General features: G+C 40.3%; 1 protein-coding gene across 2 annotated transcripts in view; it reads left to right on the top strand.

The window, feature by feature from the left end:
• LOC136884493 (uncharacterized) overlaps positions 1–24,564 on the top strand; it is an 865,858-nt gene that overhangs the window by 470,852 nt on the left and 370,442 nt on the right. For both annotated transcript variants that reach the window (XM_067156698.2, XM_067156699.2), the window contains one exon: positions 18,836–19,207. In XM_067156698.2, the coding sequence (XP_067012799.2) occupies positions 18,836–19,207 (372 nt within the window). The remainder of the gene's footprint in view (positions 1–18,835; positions 19,208–24,564) is intronic.

The following is a 24,564-nucleotide window of genomic DNA, read 5'->3' as shown; positions in this document are numbered from 1 at the left end:
GTATACTACCGAGCGAGTTGGCCGTGCAGTTAGGGGCGCACGGCTGTGAGCTTGTACCCGGGAAATAGTGGGTTAGAATCCCAATGTCGGCAGCATTGAAGATGGTTTTCCGTCGTTTCCCATTTACTGTACACACCAGGCAAATTCTGCGGCTGTACCTTACTTAAGTCCACAGCCGCTTCCTTCCAACTCCTAGGCCTTTCCTATCCCATCGTCGCCATAAAACCTATCTGGGCCAGTGCGCCGTAAAGCCATAAAATATTGTACACTTAGCACATTTTATAAATATATATTTTCAACCTCAAAGCCACTTGACCTTCAAGGTTATTAATCGTTAGGGAACGGTTCTCATGCACTAATCGGTTAGATTTTAACGATTAGAAGGCATTTTCTACCCTACATGTATGTTCAGCAGTAAGAGTTAGTAGGGGTTTTAAAGTAATGTGCCCCTGATGTTTATGCAACCCTTTATACTGGTGGGTTGAGCGGTCTTGCAGAAGCTTTCTATTCGTTGAAACTTAAGCTATTATTATTACTTGAAAATCCACTCCCCAATCATCACTATAACTATATGAAGACACCCCGAGGATGATGTGATTCCCCACAAATCTTTCTTCAATGTGAGAATATTTTTACTGTTTTCCTTCGGTCTATAGTGACTCATATCTTCAGGATTTCGTCTCGTACAGGAGAAGAAACACCTGATTTTCACGTTGCAATTAAGAGATACAGAAGAGTATCCCCTCCTACCCAAGGGCGCGAAAGCCAAGAAGGGCCGTGGCGTACGAAATGACTTGCACCTCGATCCAAACGCCTGCAGAAAACGAGGTGTAGTCTGGTCAGCACAACGATTCCTCAAGGCCATTATTCTAGGCTTTCTAGCCCGGCTCCGGTATTTCACCATCAGATAGTCCTCAATTATAATCACGTAAGATATGTAGACCTTGAAATAGACCTCACTTATTGGTAAAAATCCTTGACCTGGCCGGTAATCGAATTTGAGGCCTCCGGGTAAAAGGCGGGCACACTACTCTTATACCGCGGGGCCGGCTACAAAGTACTACAACAGCTGAAATTCGAAAGATCAATGCTGATAGAAAGGAGATCTGTACTTCTTTAACTCGATATTAATCGATATTAATCGTGAGGACATTGGAAACCTTTTTCTTCCGCTATTCCCAAAACTTGATGGCTTTGCTTTCTTTTGTCTAAGAACACTCCAGGTCATATCAGGAATGACAAACGTATGAAGAACATGAAAAATATTATTATTATTATTATTATTATTATTATTATTATTATTATTATTATTATTATTATTATTATTATTATTATTATTATTATTATTATTATTATTATTCTGTGTTGCTAATTTTGTAGGCTTCTTTGTCTGTTTACCACTAAGGGGATATACAGTAGTTAGCAGTATTTTCATCCACCTTTGTTCACAGAGATTAATTTGGTTCTCATTTTTGGAGTAGGCTGTGTGAACAACAGGGCCATAAGTCTCGCCATGAATAGAAATTTCCTTATCAAACTTTATCCACTTCCTGGCCGGAAATAACTTCCTTTCAGGTTAATCTATCACATCTTTACTGGCTCGTTTAGGCATCTCTTCAGATCTACATGAACATCTGGCATTTAAGAGGAAGGTTCAAACTAAGACTACAGTTCGCGAAGCATGCCAAATGAGAGACTCAAAACAAGACCTTAGCTCAGACTCAGTTGTGAGATTACTTGCCAAATGAAATGTCATCCATTTCAAGTTTCACATATACCGGATCCTGCACAACTCTCTGAACTAGTTGACACAGGAGAGAACTAAGACAAACTTACTTCAGGTACGTTCATGTGTCAACTGGTGACAACTGTTGATGATAGCGGAGGTTTACAACGTTTTCCTTTCAGGTCTGTTTCTTCTTCTTCTTTTCTTCATGGGCCTCTAAATATTAGTTCCTAATTAGCGTCGACCTCTAAGATATTTTACTACCATGCTTTTTCTTCATTCCCACCTAGATATACCTGCTCCATTCATAAAGCTGCAGGTTGTTCATATTGGGTCTTCTTGAATTTTTTCTCTCTCTTCACCTGGTAGTCCTAAACTGGAGAGTCTGATTCTACCCAGCTCCTCACATTCCAAAAGTATGTGTTCAAATGATTCTTCTGCTTCATTGCATTTCCTACATATGATGTCTCTTCTTACTCTAATTCTATGTAGGTGTTTTTTTTCAGATGGCAGTGTCCTGTCAACAGTCCTACAACCCATCTTATATTTTCTCTGCTGAGTTTCAACAGTTCTTTAGTATACTTATTGTTTGGTCCTTTTATCAGTTCCTTCGCAAGCCTGCATCCTAAAGTATTTTTCCAGTTCTCCATTTGTTTCTTTTGTACACATTTTCTTATGAAGTGTCGGGCTTGCCCATAGGAAATATCTCATACAGATTCTGGGCCTACAAAATGGGTTTCTTCCCGTTTCCTGGACAGTTTATCTGCCTTTTCATTTCCTTTTATACCCGTATGCCCTGGTAACCGTATTATTTTGACAATGTTGTACTTTGAGAGCTTCAGGAGAAGTGAATGGCAATACCAGACAGTTCTGGATATTATCCGGACTGGTGCTAGTGCCTTAATGGCCGCTTGGATTTCCGTAAAAATGCAAATGTTCTTATTGCTATAGTTTTCAGGTCTGTTTACGTCGACTACTGTTGACAAGAGAGGTATCCCTCGATCTCATATATTCAGAATAGTTCCTCCTGTGACATTCAAGGCAGCTAGCAAAAAGAACACCAAGTGGATCGGAGAAAGATACTTTTTTTTTTCAAGAATTGTGCCATGGAACAAACGAAAATCTCACGAACGTGTACGACAATCAACGCTTTACTGGTGTCATGTGTTTGTGGTGTTTGTCGTCGATGCTTTAAGCACATCATATAACAAATAAACAAATGAATGAAGAAACAAGTACATTGCGCAGTTTCCATCGTTTTATAAGGGGCAGTCAAAAGAAAACCGAAAACCCGCTACAACATGACTATGGAATGCTTTTAGTTAAAAGCAATTACCAAAAGCCTTAATACATTTACTCCACTGGGAGACGAGACGATCTATTCCAGTTTTGTAGGAAGAGGTAGGTCACTGATGGATCCTCAACAGCACCCACTCTTGTACTTCCTCGTCATAATGAAACCGACGTCCACGAATATCTTCCTTCCTCCGTGATTCGTCGGTTTTACCTGTAGGGCGGATTAATTGCCTCATCTCACCAGGAGTAAAGGCTCGATGGGCCTGTCCTGGGCCTGCATCCTCTTGCAGTTGTGTGCGCCCTTCGCGGAATCTCCTATGCCACTCCTATGCAATGCATTGCTCACCATACACAGCAGACATGCGACCATGAGTTTCGCGTACTCGAGCGCCCTAGCCACCAGAATACGAACCGCACTTCTCTGCTCTTCTCTGCTTGCCTCCATATCTACAGCTGGACGAACACACTAGACCAGTCCGCACAGCAACAAGAAAATAACCCAACAACTGCGTGCACATGTGTGTTGTCACTAAGCAGTTGGCCTACCACAGCGATGGCAGTATCGTCACGTTACAACAGAGATCCCCCTTATATATCTTAACACAATGCTGTCCGCTCACGTATCAATACGTGTTTCCAAGCACGGTGCTCTGCAGCCGATCACGTATAAATACGTGTTTGTGCAAGTCTGTCTTCTGATGCCATCTAACGGTTATTGAGGAACTATTTGAAGATTATCGTTGATGTGCCTAAATGGTAGAAAAACTACGCTTCTTTTAGTACTGGTTTTGCCCGTTTTAGTGCGTCAGTTGCATTTGTTTGTGCCTTCGAATATCTTCCGTGTATCCATCAATGCTAGTAAACAAAAATGGCAGCCCCGGTAAACAAAAACAGTGGACTGAATCCTGGTGATATTATACATGAATTATACGCTGATAATTTGTTATATGTGTCCCGTGATTATGAGGAGAGTGAAGATGAATTGTCTAGTGATAATTCTAGTGCTAGTGTCATGCATTTATGTGGAAGTGATGCGTTGAATGACACGTTTATTGCACCATGTGAGCAATGACCTGATGCTTCAGATAGCAAAGATGGTCTAGATGTAAGTACTGTTGATAATATTCTCCCTATTTCTGGCAGTGAGTGGCCGAACAGGATATTATACTGTTTTTGGAATCTTTCTCGTGGACGCCTGGCATTAAAATTTCGGCGAGTGAACCTGAAAATATAGGTTGTGATATCAAGTTGTTCATTTGTAGCCCTAATGATTTGTTGGCGTATATGGTGGAGGAATCAAACAGATATCAATACCAGAATGAACCGAAATATAAAATCTCGCCAAAAACTTTACAGTGGACAGATATAACTGTGAATGAACCTAAAATTATTAAATTATGATACCGTGCAATAACTCCATGTCTCAGCCAAAACCTTCCGGCCACAGGGGCCAGTTATACGTCAGATGGGCCGGACAGCAATGTGTTAAAACTCCGAAAGCATCCCCTATTCCCAATAGCAGATTTCATTTTAAATCAATTTCTGAAGTTCGTTTGTCTAGGCCAGGGCCTCTCAGGGTGCATGCGCCTGTGCACTGCACGGCGCAAGTTGCAGGAGACGACTTCACTAGGTTGACCAGAGTGCAAACCCCCGCTCCACTTCCCCTACACCTGTCTCACCCGTTCGGTCTCTCTTCGCCTTCTCCACCTTCCCCGATGATTCTTTCCTCTCTGCGAAATGTTTATGTGTGGTGAGTGGTGACACTGTTGTATGGGACAATGTTACTGGTGTTAAAACACTCTTCTATCAATTTGGTTTTAGCAGACAATTTATCTTCCCTAGCTGTTCTTTTCCTTTATCTTTGCAACGATACCAGTTATGTCTGGAACAAAGGGACCGGCTGACAGCAATTCTGAGAGCCTTCTTTAAATTACAATCAGAAATAGGCCTACCCGCACGCAATCTAGTTTTCGTACAGGTCAAAACAGAAAAAAATTATCTTTCACATATGCATGTGGAACCAAACATAGAAATAATGTTAGCTGCTTCTCGATGCAGCTTAGGAAAATCTTCCTTCGTCAAATTCTCGTAGATTGTGAGCAAATCCTTTGTATTGGAAAATAAATCTCTTTGATTAACTTATCATATAATTATTGTTCCACGGATTAAGCATTTGGCCTTATCGTCACGACTGACAAAAAACACATACTAAAGTACCCAGTTCGATTGAAATGGACTTTCGCAAGTCTTTGCTTTCTTCGAAACAGGTTGCTCGATTAATATGTTGTTGTCTTACGCTTATATATTTCACTGATAAACAAGCCGTCCATCACCGAACGCTGTGTCGCTCTCAGCACACTACACCATCCGAGTCAAGCCAAGTGGAGCCGAGTCGGACCGATGCACTGTGCACGGAGTCTCTGCGCCTCGATTTGCACGCGTGAGATTTCAGGCGTTTGAGAGGCCCTGCTCTAGGCATTATGTAGGTCCTTTATAAATTTGTTCGGATAGTTCCGGAAGAATAGTATAGTATTTTTTATTTGTAGGTATGGGTTATCCTACGACAATTTTGCGTCCGAACTCGATGTTTTTCTTTTCAGGAAAGGAACATCAAGTTAAACCACCATTATTGTACATTTAAGCCTCGGTGTATAAACCTCGTATTGTCTGTCTCATGTCAATAATACTGTGTGTTGTGTGAATGTATATGCGTTGGCAGAATTTAATGTTTATAGTCATTGGGAGAAGGAAAAAAAAAATTGAAAGGGGATTCCGTGGTGTGGCTTCATTTAAGCCCTCCCTGTCTGTGTGTAACATCAGGACTTCCCAACTCAAGACCTCCACGGCACATTTTCCTATTTTATTTTCCCTTCCTCTTCAATCTCTTCCCTTCGCGACTGCTGATACGAATTAATTCGCCGTCGCAGTGAAGGCAATCACCTTGAATCAATACTTAGCTTTACTTGCTTCCAGGAAATAAGGGGAGAGAGAAGTTACCTGTTTATTTATTTTATACCAGTAAGTTGAACAAGACGTCGACCGAATTCCCAGCCTCCAATATCTCTCCCTCTCCATCTTATTCCTCACCACTTTACAGTTTAGCCCCTCTCTTCGTTCGTTCTTAAGAAAGCAAAAGGAGGGAAAGTAACAGGCCATTTGAGAACAGTGGAAAACCTGTTTACAGAGCTGTTAGTCCATGTTAGTTCTTTGACTGGAAAGAAGTTTGGCGCCAGTAGAATTACATAAAATGTTTTCAGGAGGCCATGTGTCTGACCACAAACACGTTAATTATTACTATCATCATCATTATTATTATTATTATTAATATTATTATTATTATTATTATTAATTTTTCACGGCGAGGTATGCTAGGGACCACATGCCAATTTAAATTCCTCCTTCATTCTTTCCAGTGTCCGGCTCCATGGCTAAATGGTTAGCGTGCTGGCCTTTGGTCACAGGGGTCCCGGGTTCGATTCCCGGCAGGGTCGGGAATTTTAACCATCATTGGTTAATTTCTCTGGCATTGGGGCTGGGTGTATGTGTTGTCTTCATCATCATTTCATCCTCATCATGACGCGCAGATCGCCTAAGGGCGTAAAATCGAAAGATCTGCACCTGGCGAGCCGAACTTGTCCTCGGACTCTTCCGGCACTGAAAGCCACACGCCATTTCATTCATTCCAGTATAAATACTTTCATCATCCTTCTATGCACTTATCTTCTCGAACTACTTTGAACTAGGCTTCCTTTCCATTCTTTCTTGGGATCCTTCCATTCTCAAAACCCGACCTGGAGCGTGGAGTAGTGGCCATCGATATGAACTGAACATTCACTTTTGCCATAGGTACTCCCTTTCAGGACAAAACAGACTCTTTTCTCATCCCAGTAATATTACGTTTGACTATCTTAGGGAACCTTTTAGTCTCACTGTCTTCATGTCCTTCCTTTTTTCTTTGTCGATTCCTTCAACCTTAAAGAGTATTCTAAATAAGTTACGCCCTTCCTCTGGCCAAGTGACGAGGGCGGGTTGGGGATATGTCCAGGAAAAAGGAGATGGGTTAAGGATGTTTTTTCCTGCAAGTGACTTTCTTTACGTCGCACCGACACGAATAGGTCTTATGGCGACGATGGGATAGGAAAGAAAGGAAGCGGCCGTGGCCTTAATTAACGTGATGTGAAAAAGAGAAACCACGGAAAACCATCTTCACAGCTGCCGACAGTGGGATTCGAACCCCCTATCTCCCGGATGCAACCTCGCAGACGCGCACTCCTAACCGCACGGCCAGCAAAAAACCGGTGGTAAAGGATGTGAGAAATGACAGAGATGGAAGGGGAGTTTGTGGCCAATGGGTTAAGTTTTACTGAACTGTCATATGATTTCAGTATTGTTTAGACAAATTATGTAAATATATAGAATTAGATATTCATACAAGATGAGTAATTATTTTCATTTTTAAAATGTGTTTTCTTTTTGATTTTTTCATGGTTTCTTAAAATCCTACACCTGATATACATGACAAATATTGAGCTATGAATACATATACAGTATAAGTAATTGCGTGGATCTCATTGCAATTACACCCCTGTATTATTATTGACTTGGTTGTCCTTAGCGCAAGGCAATAAATCTTGAAAACATATTGGTACTGGGGAAGTGCCTGAGGCTATGAAAAGGGTTATAAGAGAGTTTCAAAAGCTTTAAAGTTGAAATGTGTATTTAAACCTGAATGCGTTGTGAGAAAGTGTAAATTCAGCGTCTGATTTTTTGCGGCCTGTAGATGATTGATAACTAGCGGTCTACTGTGTGGGTGGATACTGAGAAATGAAATTCTGAAAAATCTTATTAGATCTTCGATTGTAGTAAACGTGTTGGAGTGGTGGGTGGGTCAATAATGCGAATAGGGGTTATTAATTCAGGGTGGTTTGGGGGAGGTGCGAGGCGGCCTCTACATCAGCGGGAATAAACTACATGGTTGCCACCGCAGGTGTTGAAGGGTGTTGGGACACTTGTTGGTGATGTGATACTGGGTGCAATGACCGCAGGTGGGATGACTCGCTTTGCACTGGGCTTTTGTATGTTCTCTTTAATGGAGACATTTTTCACATCTAAGGGAAGGTTCGACTTTGTGATGATGACGATGGATTGAGACACCACTGGAAAGTAGTCTGATCACGTCAGCTGATATTGGAAGGAGGATCCGCACCATGAATTTTGGCCCCGCAGTATTCCCGATGTGGGAAGCGCTCTGAGCTGGTATTCCCTCCGCCTTCAGCTTGGTGACAATCGTTTCTTGTGGGATCCACGCCACGGATGACGCAGCTTAGCGGATTATAACGGGGTGGTGAAGAAAGGGGTTGAAGAGAGGTGTTTGATTCGAAGGGGGCTGCTCTGAATTGGGGGAGCAGTTGATGATCTGTAGTGCGTCCGTTCATTTGGATGATTATTCTTTTTGGTTTCTTTCGGATATCAGCGACGTCTTCTCGGTGCAGATTGTAGTAGAGAAGTGTGGAGGAAATGGCATGGTGTGACTGAAGTTCTGGGGTAGGACTGGAGAGGAGAAAAGCATGAGTTCCAGAGGGGATTGCCTGTAGAAAACGGAGGTGGGTGATCGGTCGTCTAGTGCCAGAAATGGAGGAATATTCGAGCCGGGAACTGGTAGTGGTGGTAGTAGTTGCAGACAGCGGGTAGTGCTGTATGCTGCTATCTATGGGAGGAGATGTTTTGTCTGCTGTGGCCAACTGCAGTGCTGGCGCTGAATCCACTGCCAGGTGATGTGGTGCTCGTTCCTCTCTCTGGGCTGGTCGAGTGAGCCGCCTCGTGGGTGGTGCCCGTGAGGTTTAGGGACGATGAACTGATGTCACTGGTAGAAATCGGGCTTCGTAATTCGAAACTATATGTCTGGGCATCGGTGCCATATGGAAAGAAACGGCACCGGAAAATTCGACGAATTGTACGTAGGTGGTGCTGGTAGTAGGAGTAGCAGTGGCAGGAGAATATGGTGTGTATGGTTGTTGACCCAAGCAAAGCAAAGTCACCTCCTTACAGGCAATGAAGGCCCTTGGAGGAGTGGAAGGTAAAGGCTTCCACCATTGTTAACCTCGGCACGTGATGGGGTAGAGTGGTTAGCTCTACGCCCGGCCGCCTTTGCCCCCAAGAATTAACCTGGTACTCATTTTTGGTGTAGGCTGACTGAACCTCAGGGCCATATGCACCTTCGGAATTGGAAATCTCGTTTCTTAAATTTTACGACTTCCTGACGGGGATTCGAACCCACGTCCTTCCGGGCGAACCGAGCACGCCTTTACCGCCTCGGCCAGGCAGCCCCTTGTTGACCCAAAGCCCCAGACAAATGTAAAGTTTGCTGGAAAATACGGATCGACGCTGGAATATTTACTGATTAACGTTCAGTGCGATGAAGCCGATGGGTTCGTCCCGACTAGAGATGCGCATCACAATCACGAACTGTAATTTCGTCCAGATACCAAACAATAGCAATCACAATATGTGATGTACTAAATTGATTAAAAGCATAGCTGTGTTTAGGCATGCGATATAACATAACCTCTGCAAATAATGTTATGCCAGTAAATACATTGCAAAAATTATGTTGAAGGTAACCACATGAATATTTTCCTCATGTAAATTATTCTTTATTGTACGTTTCTCTTCATTTTAAGAACATATCCCACGGCTAGTCCATCAACCAGAACTGCTGCTTGCATTTCCTCCATTGTAAAACAATATCCTGTCAAACCTTTCCAAACTTTGTCAAACTTTCAGCAAGGTTGAGCAATCTTTAACAAGATTTGGTAGCTTTTTCTGTGAAGTATTTAACTGAAAGAAAAAATTGATGGTGAACAACAGGTATTATATGTTGTGTAAGATGTATAAGTAATTTAAATGATGGCCAATGCTTTTATTAGCCCGTTTAGTATAGCTTAAAAATTACAGTGTGAATGTATCTTTTTGTTTGTGCTACTACTGATATCCTGTATTTATCATCTAGAACAATAAAAGAAATAAGGCACCCAATTTCATCTACTGTGTTGTTAGTAACTGTTATAAATCGCAGTTAAAATTAACAGATACTGAAAAGTAGAAATCACAGTTATAACTGGGATTAAAATATATCCATTATTCCCATTTGTAGAGAATTCCCTGATTTGCTTTCGGCCACCTGGTAAGTCCACAATTTTCAAGAGGCAATAAACCTCCATGGCTGCTTTAAGTGTTGCAGACAGTCGGACCTAGACCCCTGCAAGCTATCCTGTGATAAGAACAATGCAGTGCTGACGTAATAGGGAGAGAATTACATCTCCACTTGTTATATAGGATGACCAAAAGTATGGCTTCCCATTGAGATAGGAAATAAACTTCAGGAAAATCAATCGTAAAAAATTACCAGTTTTCCGCCCAAGCGCAGTAAAGATGTTAATGATGTTAATTATATTCCTTTTGCAATACCAATTCACGAACTTTGCATCCTCTATCATAATTTTCTTTGTGTTTCACCTGTTTATAATATCCTCGAAAAAAACGGGAGTTAGGAGATACGTATATTTCAAAGTCAAGTAAAAGCCTGAAAGAGACAGGTTGTCTACCACTTATATAGTAACAGAAGCTCAGTGCGGCTAATCGGCACGACAAGCATATGTGGCATGTGCAAGAGGCTTTAGACTTTGTGTTCCTGGCACGTAAAGACAAAGAGAGGGAAGAGTGGACAGACACGTGAGTGGTAAAAGAAAAATATTTCTCAAAGAGAATAAAACAGGAGCGGATAAAAATGAATCTTCTGAGGTGGAAGCGCAGAATCAGCAGCACAGCTCCACCGTATGTGCGGAGTGAAATGAAAATGCAGGTGTTTAATATTGAGGATAACTTAACATTGACCGTCCGAGTTTATTATTGCTCTAATGAGACGTCTAATATTAAGTGAATTTGTACAATTTGACGTCCAGATAATGATATGAAGGGTAAGAAGAAGAAGAAGATGAAAGGAAGCCCACAGTAAAGGGAAAAACATATGGGCACCAAGGAAGGTAACTTCACGCCTCCTAATTTCTATGCGCAGTAGTAATGGGCTTGTTCGCATATATTACTGTTAGTAACTCTCTATAATAAGTAATACATAACAAGAATAAATTGCGTTCTATGGTAACGTGACAAGAATAAGCTCTTCAAGTTCAACCAAGCGGATCTTCTCGTATTTCAAATATATGGCTCGATGAAGTGCAGAAAGTTCTACAAGAGGTGGGCATCACACATGATGATATCCTGGAGCGCAATCCACATCAAAAATTGTATTTGAGAACGCATGACAACAGTTGCCTAGTTACACAGGATGTCGTCATGTCTGGTATTTAACTCGAACAGCAATCCCTTCTGTACTCTTGATTGACAGCTCACCCTACACTTCGCTTCGCATGCTTAGTCACTCCACGCAGCAGCTTCACACACGCACACAGGTTTGAACACACAGTCTGTTAGCAATCACGACGAGGCTACTGGGCTCGACTCCAGACAAGTCCGTCACTCGACCAAACATTTCACGTTGCTGTTCAGCACAGTGAACTGCTATATTCTCCCAATCCACTCAGCAACGACAATCACGACATGCACTACTACAGCTCAACAATAACTACTGTTGGCAAGCCCCCACAACATAACAACACCACCACTTGAACACTACTGGCAATAGCACACTCTCAATGCTCGGATGTCTATTCCAACAACTCTACACACAATCTATCTGTTTACGGTGACCCTCCTTTACACCTCCAGTGATGAAGTAATGGAATCTTCGGGGTGAGTTTCAGAAAGCCCACGGGGAAACCAGACGAACAGAGCAATGCAAAGAGAGGCCATGGCTCAGCCTGGGTAGGAGGTCCCCAAACTGACTCACTCACCTGGAAATACCGAGGAGGATTACTGCAGTCGCTTAATCACGTAAGAATAAGAACGTGTTCAATCAATCAATCAATCAATCAATCAATCAATCAATCAATCAATCAATCAATCAATCAATCAATCAATCAATCAATCAATCAATCATCAATGATCTGCATTCAGAGCCATCGCCCAGCTGATAGATTCACTATCAACTGTTTATCTAGCCTTTCGTAAACATTTGTAAATAACTTGAAAATATATCGAACATTTTCGTTGATAATGTATTACTACTCGTCCTATAAATGAATATTTGCCCTAGTTTTGCCCTCTTGAACTCCAAATTCATCTTCATATTATGATATTTCCTGCTTTTAGAAGCTTGCATTAAGCTTATTCGTCTACTAATGTCATTCCACGCCAACTCTCCACTGACAGCTCGGAATATACCGCATAGTCGAGAATCTTGTCTCCTTACTCAAAAGTCTTTCCAGACCAAAGTTTTCAACATTCTTGTAACACTTTTCCCCTGTCGGAAATCACCCAGAACAAATTGTGCTGCTTTCCTTTCGATGTCTTCCAGTTCTTGTGTCAAGTATTCCTTGTCGGGGTTCCTTACACTGGAACCATACTCTAAGTGTGGTCTTACCAGGGACTTATATGCCCTCTCCTTTACATCTTTCCTACAACTCCTAAATACTCTTATAACCATGTAAAGAAATCTGTAACTTTTCTTAACAACATCATTAATATGATTACGCCCAATGAAGATAATTCCTTATATTAACATACAGGTAGTTACAGTGGTCCTCATGAGGCACATTCATCTCATCAACACAGTAATTAAAACTGACAGGACTTTTACTCTTAGTGAAACGTACAACTTGACTTTTCATCCCATTTTCCTTCATAACATTATCCGCTGTCCATTTCACAACATTGTCTATGTCCCCCTGCAGTCGCTCGGAGTCCTGCAACTCACTGACTACTCTAAAGTCTTATCTGTGATTCCAGTTCTTCATTCATATCGTTTATGTATATATATATATATATATATATATATATATAATAACATGTCCCCACTGACTGACTGACTGACTGACTGACTTATTCATCATCGCCGAGCAAAAACTACTGGATATAAAGAAATTAAATTTTGAGGATACTTTTATATTACTGTGTAGGTTCTAACTAAGAAAGGCTTTTCGGGCATTCCTTCACTAAAGGGGGGTTGACATTTTTAAATGAGGATATCTATATCTCAAAAACTTAAAAGTTTACAGACGTAAAAATTGGTATTTTGAATCTCCTTTTAAAATAAAGAAACACGTTTTTTTATTTTTGGAAAATCAACTTAAGGGGGTTTAAAAATAAGTTAAGAAAGAGTTGAATACCTTGCATGAAGATACTTATATCTTATAAAATGAACTAAAACAGACGTGATAATTGGTAATTTGAATTTCCTTTCAAAATAAAGAAATACGTACTTTCTGTTTTCGGAAAGTCCACTTTAGAGGGAAGAAGGGGGGGGAGAAGTGATGAAGAATTTGAATTATTTTTATGAGAATACTTACATCTAAAAAACCGAAGGTGTTACAGACGTACAGGCGTGACAACTGGTATTTGGAATCTCCTTTAAAAATAATCAAACACGTATGTTTTTGCTCTCGGAAAATTCATTTAAGGGGCTGAAATGAATTGAAAAAAGGGGTGAAGTTTTAAAATTATTATCGGTATATCTACAGTATATGTCAAGAACTTAACATGATAGAGACAAGGAACTTGGTAGTTGGAAAGTCCTTAGAAATACAGGAAGAAGTACGTTTGTGTTTTCGGAAAAGGCTCTTATTGGGGGTAAAAGGAAGTTGAAAAGTGAGTTGAGTAATTTTTATGAGTATGCTAATATCTCAAAAAATGAAAATGTTACAGACATGGAAATTTGTATTTGGAATCTCCTTTAAAATTAAACTTATATTTTTTCGACTTGAGACAAGACTGTTTCTCACATGTAGATTTCTGTGTAGCATGGTCGTCTTAGCCCCAAGAAGCAATACCTCAAACGTGATTTACAAAGAGTTTCTGGGTTGAATGAAACTCTGTATTTCGGTGAGTTTTTATACTTTAGGGGATTTCAGATAATGTCTTAGTACAGTGTTACTTTTATCAAATTACGAAATCGACGTGAGCGAAGCCGTGGATAACTGCTAGCGTGTATATATATAAAGACATAAAGGTCCAATTATACTGTCCGTAAGACCCCTATCTTAATAATTATAGGTTTAAGAGAAAATGCAGTTATTATCTTCGTACCCCTATAATACATCACATATTTACTGCCATCAAGATTTCAACTCAGAATGCAGAGCCAACCATCTGAGCAACTGATATTGTACGTTTTTAAGATACACAGTATGTATTGTACAATTTATACTCAAGTCTGAAGAGGCCTAAACTTTTAAAATCATCACACTTCCTTTTTTCCCATTTTCCTGCTTCTTTCTTTCAGATGTGAGGTTTATGAAATTGTACAAAATGAATATGCTCCTACAGCACAAGTCTTGACAAAGTCCTTGCTCACTTTTCCCCAGCTTTATATGGAAATTTGCGTGAAACCCTCTCGGAAGTTTTATCATCGTGTTATTTTCATTTGTGTGGCGGCTTGGGTTGGGTTGGGTTGGGAAGTGCAGATGGTAACTTTGTATTTGACAAGCTTTTGTTGGAGTATAGTACGTAATTACGTAGGAAGAGTTAATTCTTGGGAGATCAAGCTTGTCAAGGAGGTTGATCCACTTCCTCGTCACAGGTTAAAAATTCTCCGTAGCTCGTATATATATGTATACAGCAGGAAACACAACTTAACTGCACAACTTCCTGCTCAAAATGAGAGAGGGAGAGAGAATTTTCATTTGTAGAGGAGAAAGGAATGTTTGAGGACTTTCTATGCTGTCCAAAACTTTCAACTTCTCTCCTGGTAGCAAGCAAAGTGTGATGAATGGGGAGATCATGGAATTATAAGTAATTGAATACCGACCCTAGTTTTATGATTTCGTGATAACAAGGGTGTTCATTAATTTTGAAAAGCAGATTTTATCTTTAGAAGCTCTTCCTCTAGGGATAACGGAACTTGGTCGGCCAGAATTTTATCGTGATTTAATGAATAGTTATAATTTGCAAATTGTACGCCATGCATAACTACGGATGAATTTGTATCTAGAGGGAGTGAATTCAGTTACTTCTGGTTTTACGTGTGGATTTTTTAGGTTCGAATACCGGGTTTAAATATTCATTTGAGAAGACGCGTGGTGTCTGAGAGGGCATCCAGATTAAGCACTTAGCCAAGTACTAAAATTAGTCGCATTGACTGCAGAGAACTCACACATCAGCAATAATCTGCAGATAGATTTTCTCTATTAATAATAATAATAATAATAATAATAATAATAATAATAATAATAATAATAATAATAATGAACGGAAGGTTCTGAGGAAGATACTGGGACCCCTAAAAACAAAGGATGGATCATACAGAAAGAAAAGTAGGACCCAGGGGGAGGTTTTCATTCCCCTCCCTGAAGGGGAGGGGCAGGCCAACTAGAAGGTGACGCTTTCGCTCTGGCCAAGAAAGGAAACCAAGAATGTTATCTCAAGATGGAAAAGATCTCAGGTACTATCCGCAAGAGGAGAGCCATGTTTTTCGGACATATCTACAGAATGAACCCGGGAAGACTGAACAATCAGATAGTAAGACTATTTGAGATTAGGAAAAACTACGGTGCGCTAATAAAAGGAGTTGAAGAAGGACCTGTAAGAGATTGGAGTACAAGGATCGGAAATCAGCAACAGCGATTCTTACAAGTCGAGTATCAAAGCCATGAAGAGGTTTCAAGGAAAGGTTAGATCCCGTACCCAAGCGCCATGGTCAGAAGAAATGAGGAGATTTCAGAATGAAAGGATGAAGGAGAACTGGGCGAAGATTAAAGCCCAGAAACAGATGAAGCTGAATTCGAATGAACGTGGTCGATAGTCAGCCAAAAAGAAGAAGAAGAATAAGAATAGTAATAATAGAGAGTCGACTGCTTCCGGTACCTAGGTGAGAATATAACATCCAAACTACAAAATAATAAGAGTACGGGAGACGAAGCAAAACTCTGCAGAAACTACTATTCACGGGAAGAGGAACCTATCGAAGAACGCCAAATTGTGACTCTATACGTTGACCATCTGGAAAGCTGTGCGTACACTACTGAGACCATGACATTGGCACAAAGAGCTTGTATTCGATTGGAAAATGAGGAAAGAAAGATCCTGAGAGATGGACAGGGTACCAAAAAGCAGGGTGGAATATGGATGGGTACATCACAGCAGGAGGAAATAGAATCCATTTCAAGTGTATTACGGGAAAGAAGGTTCAGTTCCGCAGGACATTTGATGAGGATGGATGACAACAGGTTGACAAAGAAGATATAGAATGCGACATACTGACAGAGAAATAACTGGATGAAGGAAGTTTGGGAGGACGGGAAGGCTATTGATATAATGGACAAATATCCACTAACGGCGGTGCAGGACAGATCTTTCTACAAAAAACTCGTCGAAAGTCACAGGTGGACCGATACTAAGGTATGACACTAGACTCGTCAGAGTGGGATGTGTCAGACCCTACCCACTGACGCTGGGGTGTATGCAAGTGAACTTATCAGAAGCCTATTTAAGAGGCACAGTCTGATAACTAAGACGAAATGCTGGTTAATAGAGCAAATGCCGGAAAAACCCTACATCTAATTTTTGATCTGATTTTTGATATGCTCTATTGGTGGAAAAATATCTAGTTCCCTCCATGGGAACTAAGAAATTCCATTTGGAATTGCTAGGCGGGCATTAATTCCATTGTGGAGTCTTATCTCCCGTATGCAGTTATCAGACTGTACCTCTTAAATAGGCTTCTGATAAGTTCACTTGCATACACCCAAGCGTCAGTGGGTAGGGTCTGACACATCCCACTCTGACAAGTCTAGTGTCAGACCTAAGACGAAACGCTGGTTAATAGAGCAAATGCCGGAAAAACCCTACATCTAATTTTTGATCTGACATATAACACTCCCCAATCAATTGCAATAAAATTCAAAAATAACTGTGGATTTTTTAAAGCACACACTAGACAATTATGTTGGTTCAACATTATTTTATTGATGTTTTCTCTCCGTTGTATAAATTCACTTAGGGGAAAGTAGAAGAAATGTGTAACAAAATGCATTCGTTTCAAGTGGATCCGTGGTAAAGTGTCGGCCTCCGGATCCCAAGATAGCGGGTTCAAACCCGGCAGAGGTAGTCGGATTTTTGAAAGGCGGAAGAAAGTTCATTCGACACTCCATGTCGTACGATGTCGGCATGTAAAAGATCTCTGGTGACACATTTGGTATTTACCCGACAAAATTAATTAAATCTCAGCCATAGACGCCCAAGAGAGATCCGGTTTACTCTGCCATCTAGCGGACCTAGAGTAAAACGGAACGTCGAAATTGACGAGCAGACAGGCAGATGGCGTCAAATCGAAATGTCTGCACACGGTAGCTGAGGCCATACGATTATTATTATTATTATTATTATTATTATTTAAAACATTCTTAAATAATTTTCAAGAAATGATATCAAGAATGGCATGAATTGTTAGAGAGATTGAATTTTTTAACGTTTCCAATCGATGAAATTAAATTATGGCTCTTTTTGCGGACTTAGGAAGTCATTTAAACAAGTGGATATATACTTCCGTAAGTGCACCATCATTGCATTGTGCTGCGTAGAAGACTTGCGGTGGTGACTCAAGGTCTGTCGGCGGATGCAGAATGGCCACGGCTGGTCCGAGGTCCGACAGCTCTGCACTCCGACCGGCCAACCGAGCAGAGGAGGTTTGGCCATGGCTCTATAGTGGTTTTCCTCTCTGTATTCGGGAGACGGAGAGGGGATGGTTCCCACCGCCTGCCGTCCTCAGTATGGTTTTCCGTGGTTTTCCATTCTCCTGCACTAAGGCGAATGCCTGGACAGTTCCTAATATAGGCCAGGACCGTCAACCCCCGCACCTTCTTAGATTCAAATCTCCTGGCCTGAGAAATGACGTCACTGTCTAGCAAGCCCGCCTCCTCCTTCAGGGCAGGAATGAAAACACTGAGCAGCAGCAGTAGTAGTAATGTCTGAACGGCGCACTAATCGCCAGCCTCTTGGAAACGTGTGACAATCCAACTAATGAGCGCACTGCTACACAGGGACGAAATGCTGGTAATTTCACGAGTGGAAAGGCTTAAAGGGCTTGAATGATTTTAACATTTGCAAGGAATGAAATTACTAATTATGGTTTCCTTTTTGAACTTCAATTTTGATAGGAATGATACATCTTAATGTGGTGAGTGTTCTTCGGTTATCTTCAATTTATGCTTTATTTCTTGAATATACGCAGTCCCAAATAGCAAAAGCGCAATATATAATAATGTACAGTATATAAATGTATGTAGCCCTTAATATTGATTAAAAAAAAGAACTAACGAACTTAGCCCAGAAGTCCAAATCTCTCTTCCAAATCTCCTTAATCTACACTCCATACATGGCCAACTTCATAATCTTTCACATATCGCAACCCGTCTGAATCTCCTAACCAGAGGAAAGGCGAAACTTTGTAGGTGGCCCGCCCTTCTCCTTCATAGGGGGGATGAAAACTATTAGGTAGAAAAACAAAATAATGATCGTTAGCAATTCTCTCTTTACAAATTATGATAAATGAAATTGATTATATATATCACAGATCCGAGTCAGAAAATGACTCATCTTCTCTTTGTCAAGCTTATATATACTGTATATAGCCGTATTGTAAACATCACCTCTCAGAGTTTTCTTGTCTACGGTTCTCCGACAAATTTCTAACTCTGGTTTCAGGTTCAGATGCAGTGAAGATAACGGATCTGCGAGTACCGCCTGCAGTTCGCAACGGCTCAGGAGGGGCTCTGCTGGACTGTGAATACTCATTACGTCAAGAGGAACTGAAGCCTGACTCGGGACTTGTCGTTAAATGGTTTTTCAATAATGAACCTGCTCCAGTGTACCAGTGGATACCTGGACAGAAACCTCAGGAGCTGGGAATCCTACAGGGCAGATTGAATTTAGGATATCGGGCTTCGGACCACAGATCAGCCATGCATCGTGCTCTGTATATTGTCAACCCTACTATAGAGCTCTCGGGGGAATACAAGTGCTTCGTCTCCACGTTCAAGGATGAGGACTTCTTGACGAAGAATATGGTCGTCTTTGGTAAGTACACGTTCATAATTGCCTTTCAGAATCCATCAAAACGCTGACTTTATTATTTTTTACTACTGACCTATTTCGATGAACTCATAGTTTCCAGCAAACCAAGAGAAGAGTGCGAGAACTGTGAACACGACGTTCCTCGCAATTCCCAAACACAAATTTTGGATGTACAACTCCTTCACTGAACAGCCATGAATGAAATCTCTTTCCACGAGACTTCAGAGGGATGTCAAACTCCGCTTTTGTATTTTCTTTACAATTACGGCTGGATATGGCACGTTTATGTTACTTAAATATCAGAGTACCGTAAGAAATAATGTGTGTATTAGAAATCAACACAGAACTGTTGAAAAAATCAAAAAATGAAGTGCATATCGCTGAAGAAACAAAACCTCGTATGTCAAAATGGCCTCCCTATCCATTATTTTCCTTATGACTGGTCACGCCTTCCGCACTCCATCATAAAGGAATTCGCTATCTTCATATTCCTATGAATGTATGCAAAGGAGAATGAAGCTTACGGTACCTTACAGTAGGAATGAGATTTTGCGTGACGTGTTTCATGTTCCTTTACACCATTTCATAGGAAAATGAACACAAGGAACATTGCTCTCATGGACTGCATATCCATGTGTGGCTGGGAGTCGTGACCAGTCTTAACAAATAGGAAGATCATTGTGACATTCGCGGTTTGGCTTTAATTTTTAACCGACAATTTATGAAGAATACAGTCACATCATTTCTACAAGAAAAGAGAAAAATATGACCCGTGCCCAGAAAAGTGAATATTTAGCTAAGTATTTAATTATACACTTAACCATATCATATAAAATTTACATATCAAAAGACAGCTATTCTGAAAGGCAGCCAAAAATATTTACAAATCCCTTTATATACACCGTTAGAAGTATTATTGCTAGTTTTACAGTACATTTTGTTTTCCATAATCTGAAATTAAAACAATTCTATCACAGAAAGACAGTACGAGGGTAAAGGCACAGATTGTCCGTATGGAAAAGGGGATCTGGCAGGGATGGGTTCGCCTTTTTACAACGAAAATCAGCAGGGATAATCGCGCTACTGAACACGCCTACCTACCCTGAAGACTTGAAACCTGATCAGGTGGCACCAAACCGGTTACAATTAGTCTAGCGTTTCAAAGTCCATGTGGTGCAAGTGTTTCGGATATTTTCAAACGTATGAAAATACGTAACGAAAGGGGCTATGCTCCAATAAACATGATAAGGTAATTATGTTTTACACAAAAAATTGAACAATGTTAGCGATCGTTTCCGGTAGGCCAACTGATGTATTTTCAGAGAAATAGCAAATTGGGTGAAACGTTATTATATGCTTACATCTGCAAAAACCTGTTTCTAACTCGGGTTTGACTCAAATCTGTCTTGCTGAAATTAAACCTACTTTCAAGTATTTTAAAAATTTGGGTAGAGGTGTAAAGGCACGGTTTTATGATTCAAAAAATCTAAATATAATGGTCATTTTGGAAGTTTTGAGCCATTTAATTTGGGACTCGATAAACTCAGCTGGAGTTTAGGCAATATCTACTAATTTCGGAAATATTGTAATAAGTGAATTCTCATGAGTTTCGGTGCGCGGAATCCCAAAACGACATCGTTATTTTCATGAGAAGTCATCCGGGAAAAAAAGAAGAAATCGAATGGGATTTTTTTTTGATAGCCCTGAAAGGCAGAATCACAACCCCCCGTTTGAGCTCCAAGTGTCCGGCTCGTATAGCTCTCGAACTGAGCAGGTATCGGTAAAATTGGGATTTCGGTAAGTGCTCAAATCTGCGTAGAACAAAAACGAAAGTATTTTGGGAGAGTTTCCCCCTCCTTTATTTCTATTCTTTCCTTTTCCAAAATGTTTGCCAATCCAGAGTGAAAAATATTTCCGTTGATACCTTCTTCTATACAGTACGTTCCAACTCAGTTTTTGCGTAGATTGAACATTTGTTACAACAGGTATAATATTCATGAATAACAAATGTACCCGTGTTTCGCTACGGTATTCTACATTGTGTACGGATATCGAAGTAAATTACTGTACAAGCAGTAAATAAGACTTTTTCAAATTGCATGTCTCCTAGCGTTATCCAGAAAGAGCATTGTATCCACTGTAAAGTGCCAATTGCGGAGTCACTTCCCTACTGCCATTCACAATCGAGTAGGTAAGTTTTCATTATAATAATTGGAGGCCCTATTACTACTGCGCGGTCACAATCGATTTGGGGAGTGTTCATTACAATGGCAGGCGTCTTTCCTACTTCCAGATTGATTACAGATGAGAAGATTTATTATAATAGCAGGCTCACCTTTCATACTGCCAGTCAAAATTGAGTTGTGCTGTTATCACTATAATGACAGGCCCCTTTCCTTAATGACAGTCACATCGAGTTGGTGAGTTTCCATTTTAATAGCAAGACCACTATGCCTAATGCCAGACACATTTTAGATGGGTAAATTTGTTTATAATGAGGGTACATTTGCCTACTCCCAAACACAATCAGAGGAGTTATGAACAAAATTGCATGCTCCCTTGTCTTCTGACAGTCAAATCGGGAAGGGAATTATTAATTGCAATGGCAATCTCTCCTTACTAACACTATTTAAACTTGCATTCATATTCGAATGAAACTGACTTTAAGCATTCATGAGAAATAAGCGTGTGAATATTAAGACGATTTTCAAATGAAATAATTCAACATGTAACCTGTCAAACTAATCTATTTCATAATATTACCTTAAATACCTGTGTAATAACTACTGGTTGAAGTTTCGATAAGGCTAAACCTTCATCACAAGACAACAGCATTTGACACTGTATGACATTGCCGTCATAGGGACTTGTAAATATCCGCGAATTAAGTATTTCGTTATGACGAATAAGACGAATAATGTTATAACTGTGCTTCAACATGAACACTGAATCCAAGCTAATGAATAATAGAAATTTTCTACCAGTGATTAAACATTAGAGGAAATGCACATAGTAAAATACAGTGCCAATTCTGCGGTTTATAGTCATAGAACACTCACAAGTTAATCTTGTCTGTTGAACTTTCTCGTCTTTATAAAGTTTATAAGTGGCACGTTGAAACCCTGACCGAGTGCCTCTTTTGTCATATCAACCTGCTATCATTTCGACTACGTGGGAGTTGGAACGTGGTGATTTCATGGAATTTAAATGTGGGTACTACGCGGGAAATGGAACTTGGTTCGACGCTATATTTGGTACAAGGTTTCTACGCGGCAATCAAACGTGGTACCATGGGGATGGTATCACAACGCCAGCTGCCAGGGACTTCACATGCTGTTCGTTGAACCGCATTTCTCTACATATCCAGTCCTGATATCCAAATAATTCAGGTGATATAAGTGCCTCTCTAAACAAACTTGAGATTTAAACAGACTAACTTTATTACAAATTGAGCTTTATAATCAGTGGTTTCATTCATAATTCAACGAACTATTTCGCTCATTGGAATACACATTATATGTTATAAGTGTTGAATGACAATTCTAAAATAGACTATAGCACAGACCTTTAGAAGAAGATAAAATTTACGAGATTTGAAGTGTTAACATTTAAATAAGACTGTATGGAAATTCATTTTTCAAATGAAAAGTTTTAATTTGAATTTCATTTTTGTCATTTAAACAAATGTTTGAGATCTTCATGAACTTTATCAGGAAAGAACTTATTGATTTTAAGCGAAAGATAACCGTGTCATGTTAAAAGATAGAGAGTTATAAAAATTGATTAGCCAGGCGACATTTATTTGTTCAGAAAATATTTTGATTTAATGCTACGAGTCAGAAATAATAGGGAACTTATTCATCAAATTCTCAGGCTGAATACATTAAGTTTTGAAATATATCCATTTTTTTTTCGCTCTGCATCTGCCTCTCTCTGTACCTGCTCAGTAAGGACCGTACACCCGTTTTCAAGATTCTCATGACCATATCCTTAGTTTTTCCTTGTATAATAGATAATGTCTGCTCCCTTTAGTCAGCTATGATCACACAACTCATATTACTTTCTTCGGTGCTCGTTAAATTTTGTGGCACAAATACTCCTTCATTTTCTGGCTCGCCTTTCCATGTAATGTAATTTATGAACACGATGGATTTCTCCAAATTTGGTTTCAATTTTATCTGTGAGATTCGTTTTCTCTAAGTCGATATATGCACTTTTTCAGAATATATTCTTAAAACAGCTTTGGTGGCCACATTTGTTAAATTACTCTACTTGTTTTGCGGCAGAATGTAGGTTGTCCGTAAGTAGTACAATATCATCGCGAAAGCTAGGCAGTCAAATCTGATCTCACCTTCTCCACCCACTATCTTTATACCATTGTTTCTGTTCCCTTTCGGTCATTCTTGATCTCCAGTCACTGATGACCTTTGCCAGGGTTCAATTAAACAGCTGTGATGAAAGGCAGTCCTTAGTCTCAGAGCCTTTTTTATCTCAAGTAGTTCTGAGAGTTCACGCATGAGGTGAGGTGAGGTGTCTGTCAGGCCTCGGTGGCTCAGGTGGCTGCATCCGGCCTCTCACAACTGCATTCCGTGATTCAAATCTTAGTCACACCATGTGAAATTAGCGCTGGACAAAGCGGAGGCGGGACAGATTTCTCTCCGGGCACTCTGGTCTTCCCTGCCATCCTTAATTTAATCAACACTCTCCAATATAATTTATTTTCATCTGTCAGTCACTAATCATTGCCCTAGATAAGTGAGACAGGCTTCAATAGCCGGTATAGTTCCAATCCTCGGCGATAGATGGGGCTTGATTCATTTCAGTCCTGACCCGGTTGAATCTGGACACATAATACTGTTACTTGCTTTACGTCCCACTTCTTACTACGGTTTTCGGAGACGCAAAAGTGCCGGAATTTTGTCCCGCAGGAGTTCTTTTACGTGTCAGTAAATCTATCGAACGAGGCTGACGTATTGGAGCACCGGACTGAGCTATTATCGAACCTGCCAAGTTGGGGTCAGAAGGGAAACTGGAAACAGGCTATAGATTTTTCCTAAGGTGTCTGTTAGTGTCTTCTTGATTAACGCAAGTGATTTATCATCTCAATCAAACTCACGAAGGACGAGCAGTATTTTACGATTTACTGTATCGTACTGTTATTCATTCATAATCGATTTTGGTCAACTGTAGACCATGTATGTAACTCTTCATGACTTCAGTTTTCCTTGGCGCCAGTATTTCTTCATTCTCTTGCTTACAACTTCTTTCTTTTCAGCCGTCCACTGTTGTTTCTTCTTGGTCGCTGTTTCTGTCTCAAGTAACCCCTCAAATATGCTCCTGAAAGTGGTTCTGTTGTGGAT

This window comes from Anabrus simplex, chromosome 12, assembly GCF_040414725.1.
Source record: "Anabrus simplex isolate iqAnaSimp1 chromosome 12, ASM4041472v1, whole genome shotgun sequence".
Classification (NCBI taxonomy): Eukaryota; Metazoa; Arthropoda; class Insecta; order Orthoptera; family Tettigoniidae; genus Anabrus; species Anabrus simplex.
Note: the sequence above shows the minus strand (reverse complement) of the source record. Positions and strands in the feature narration are given on the sequence as shown.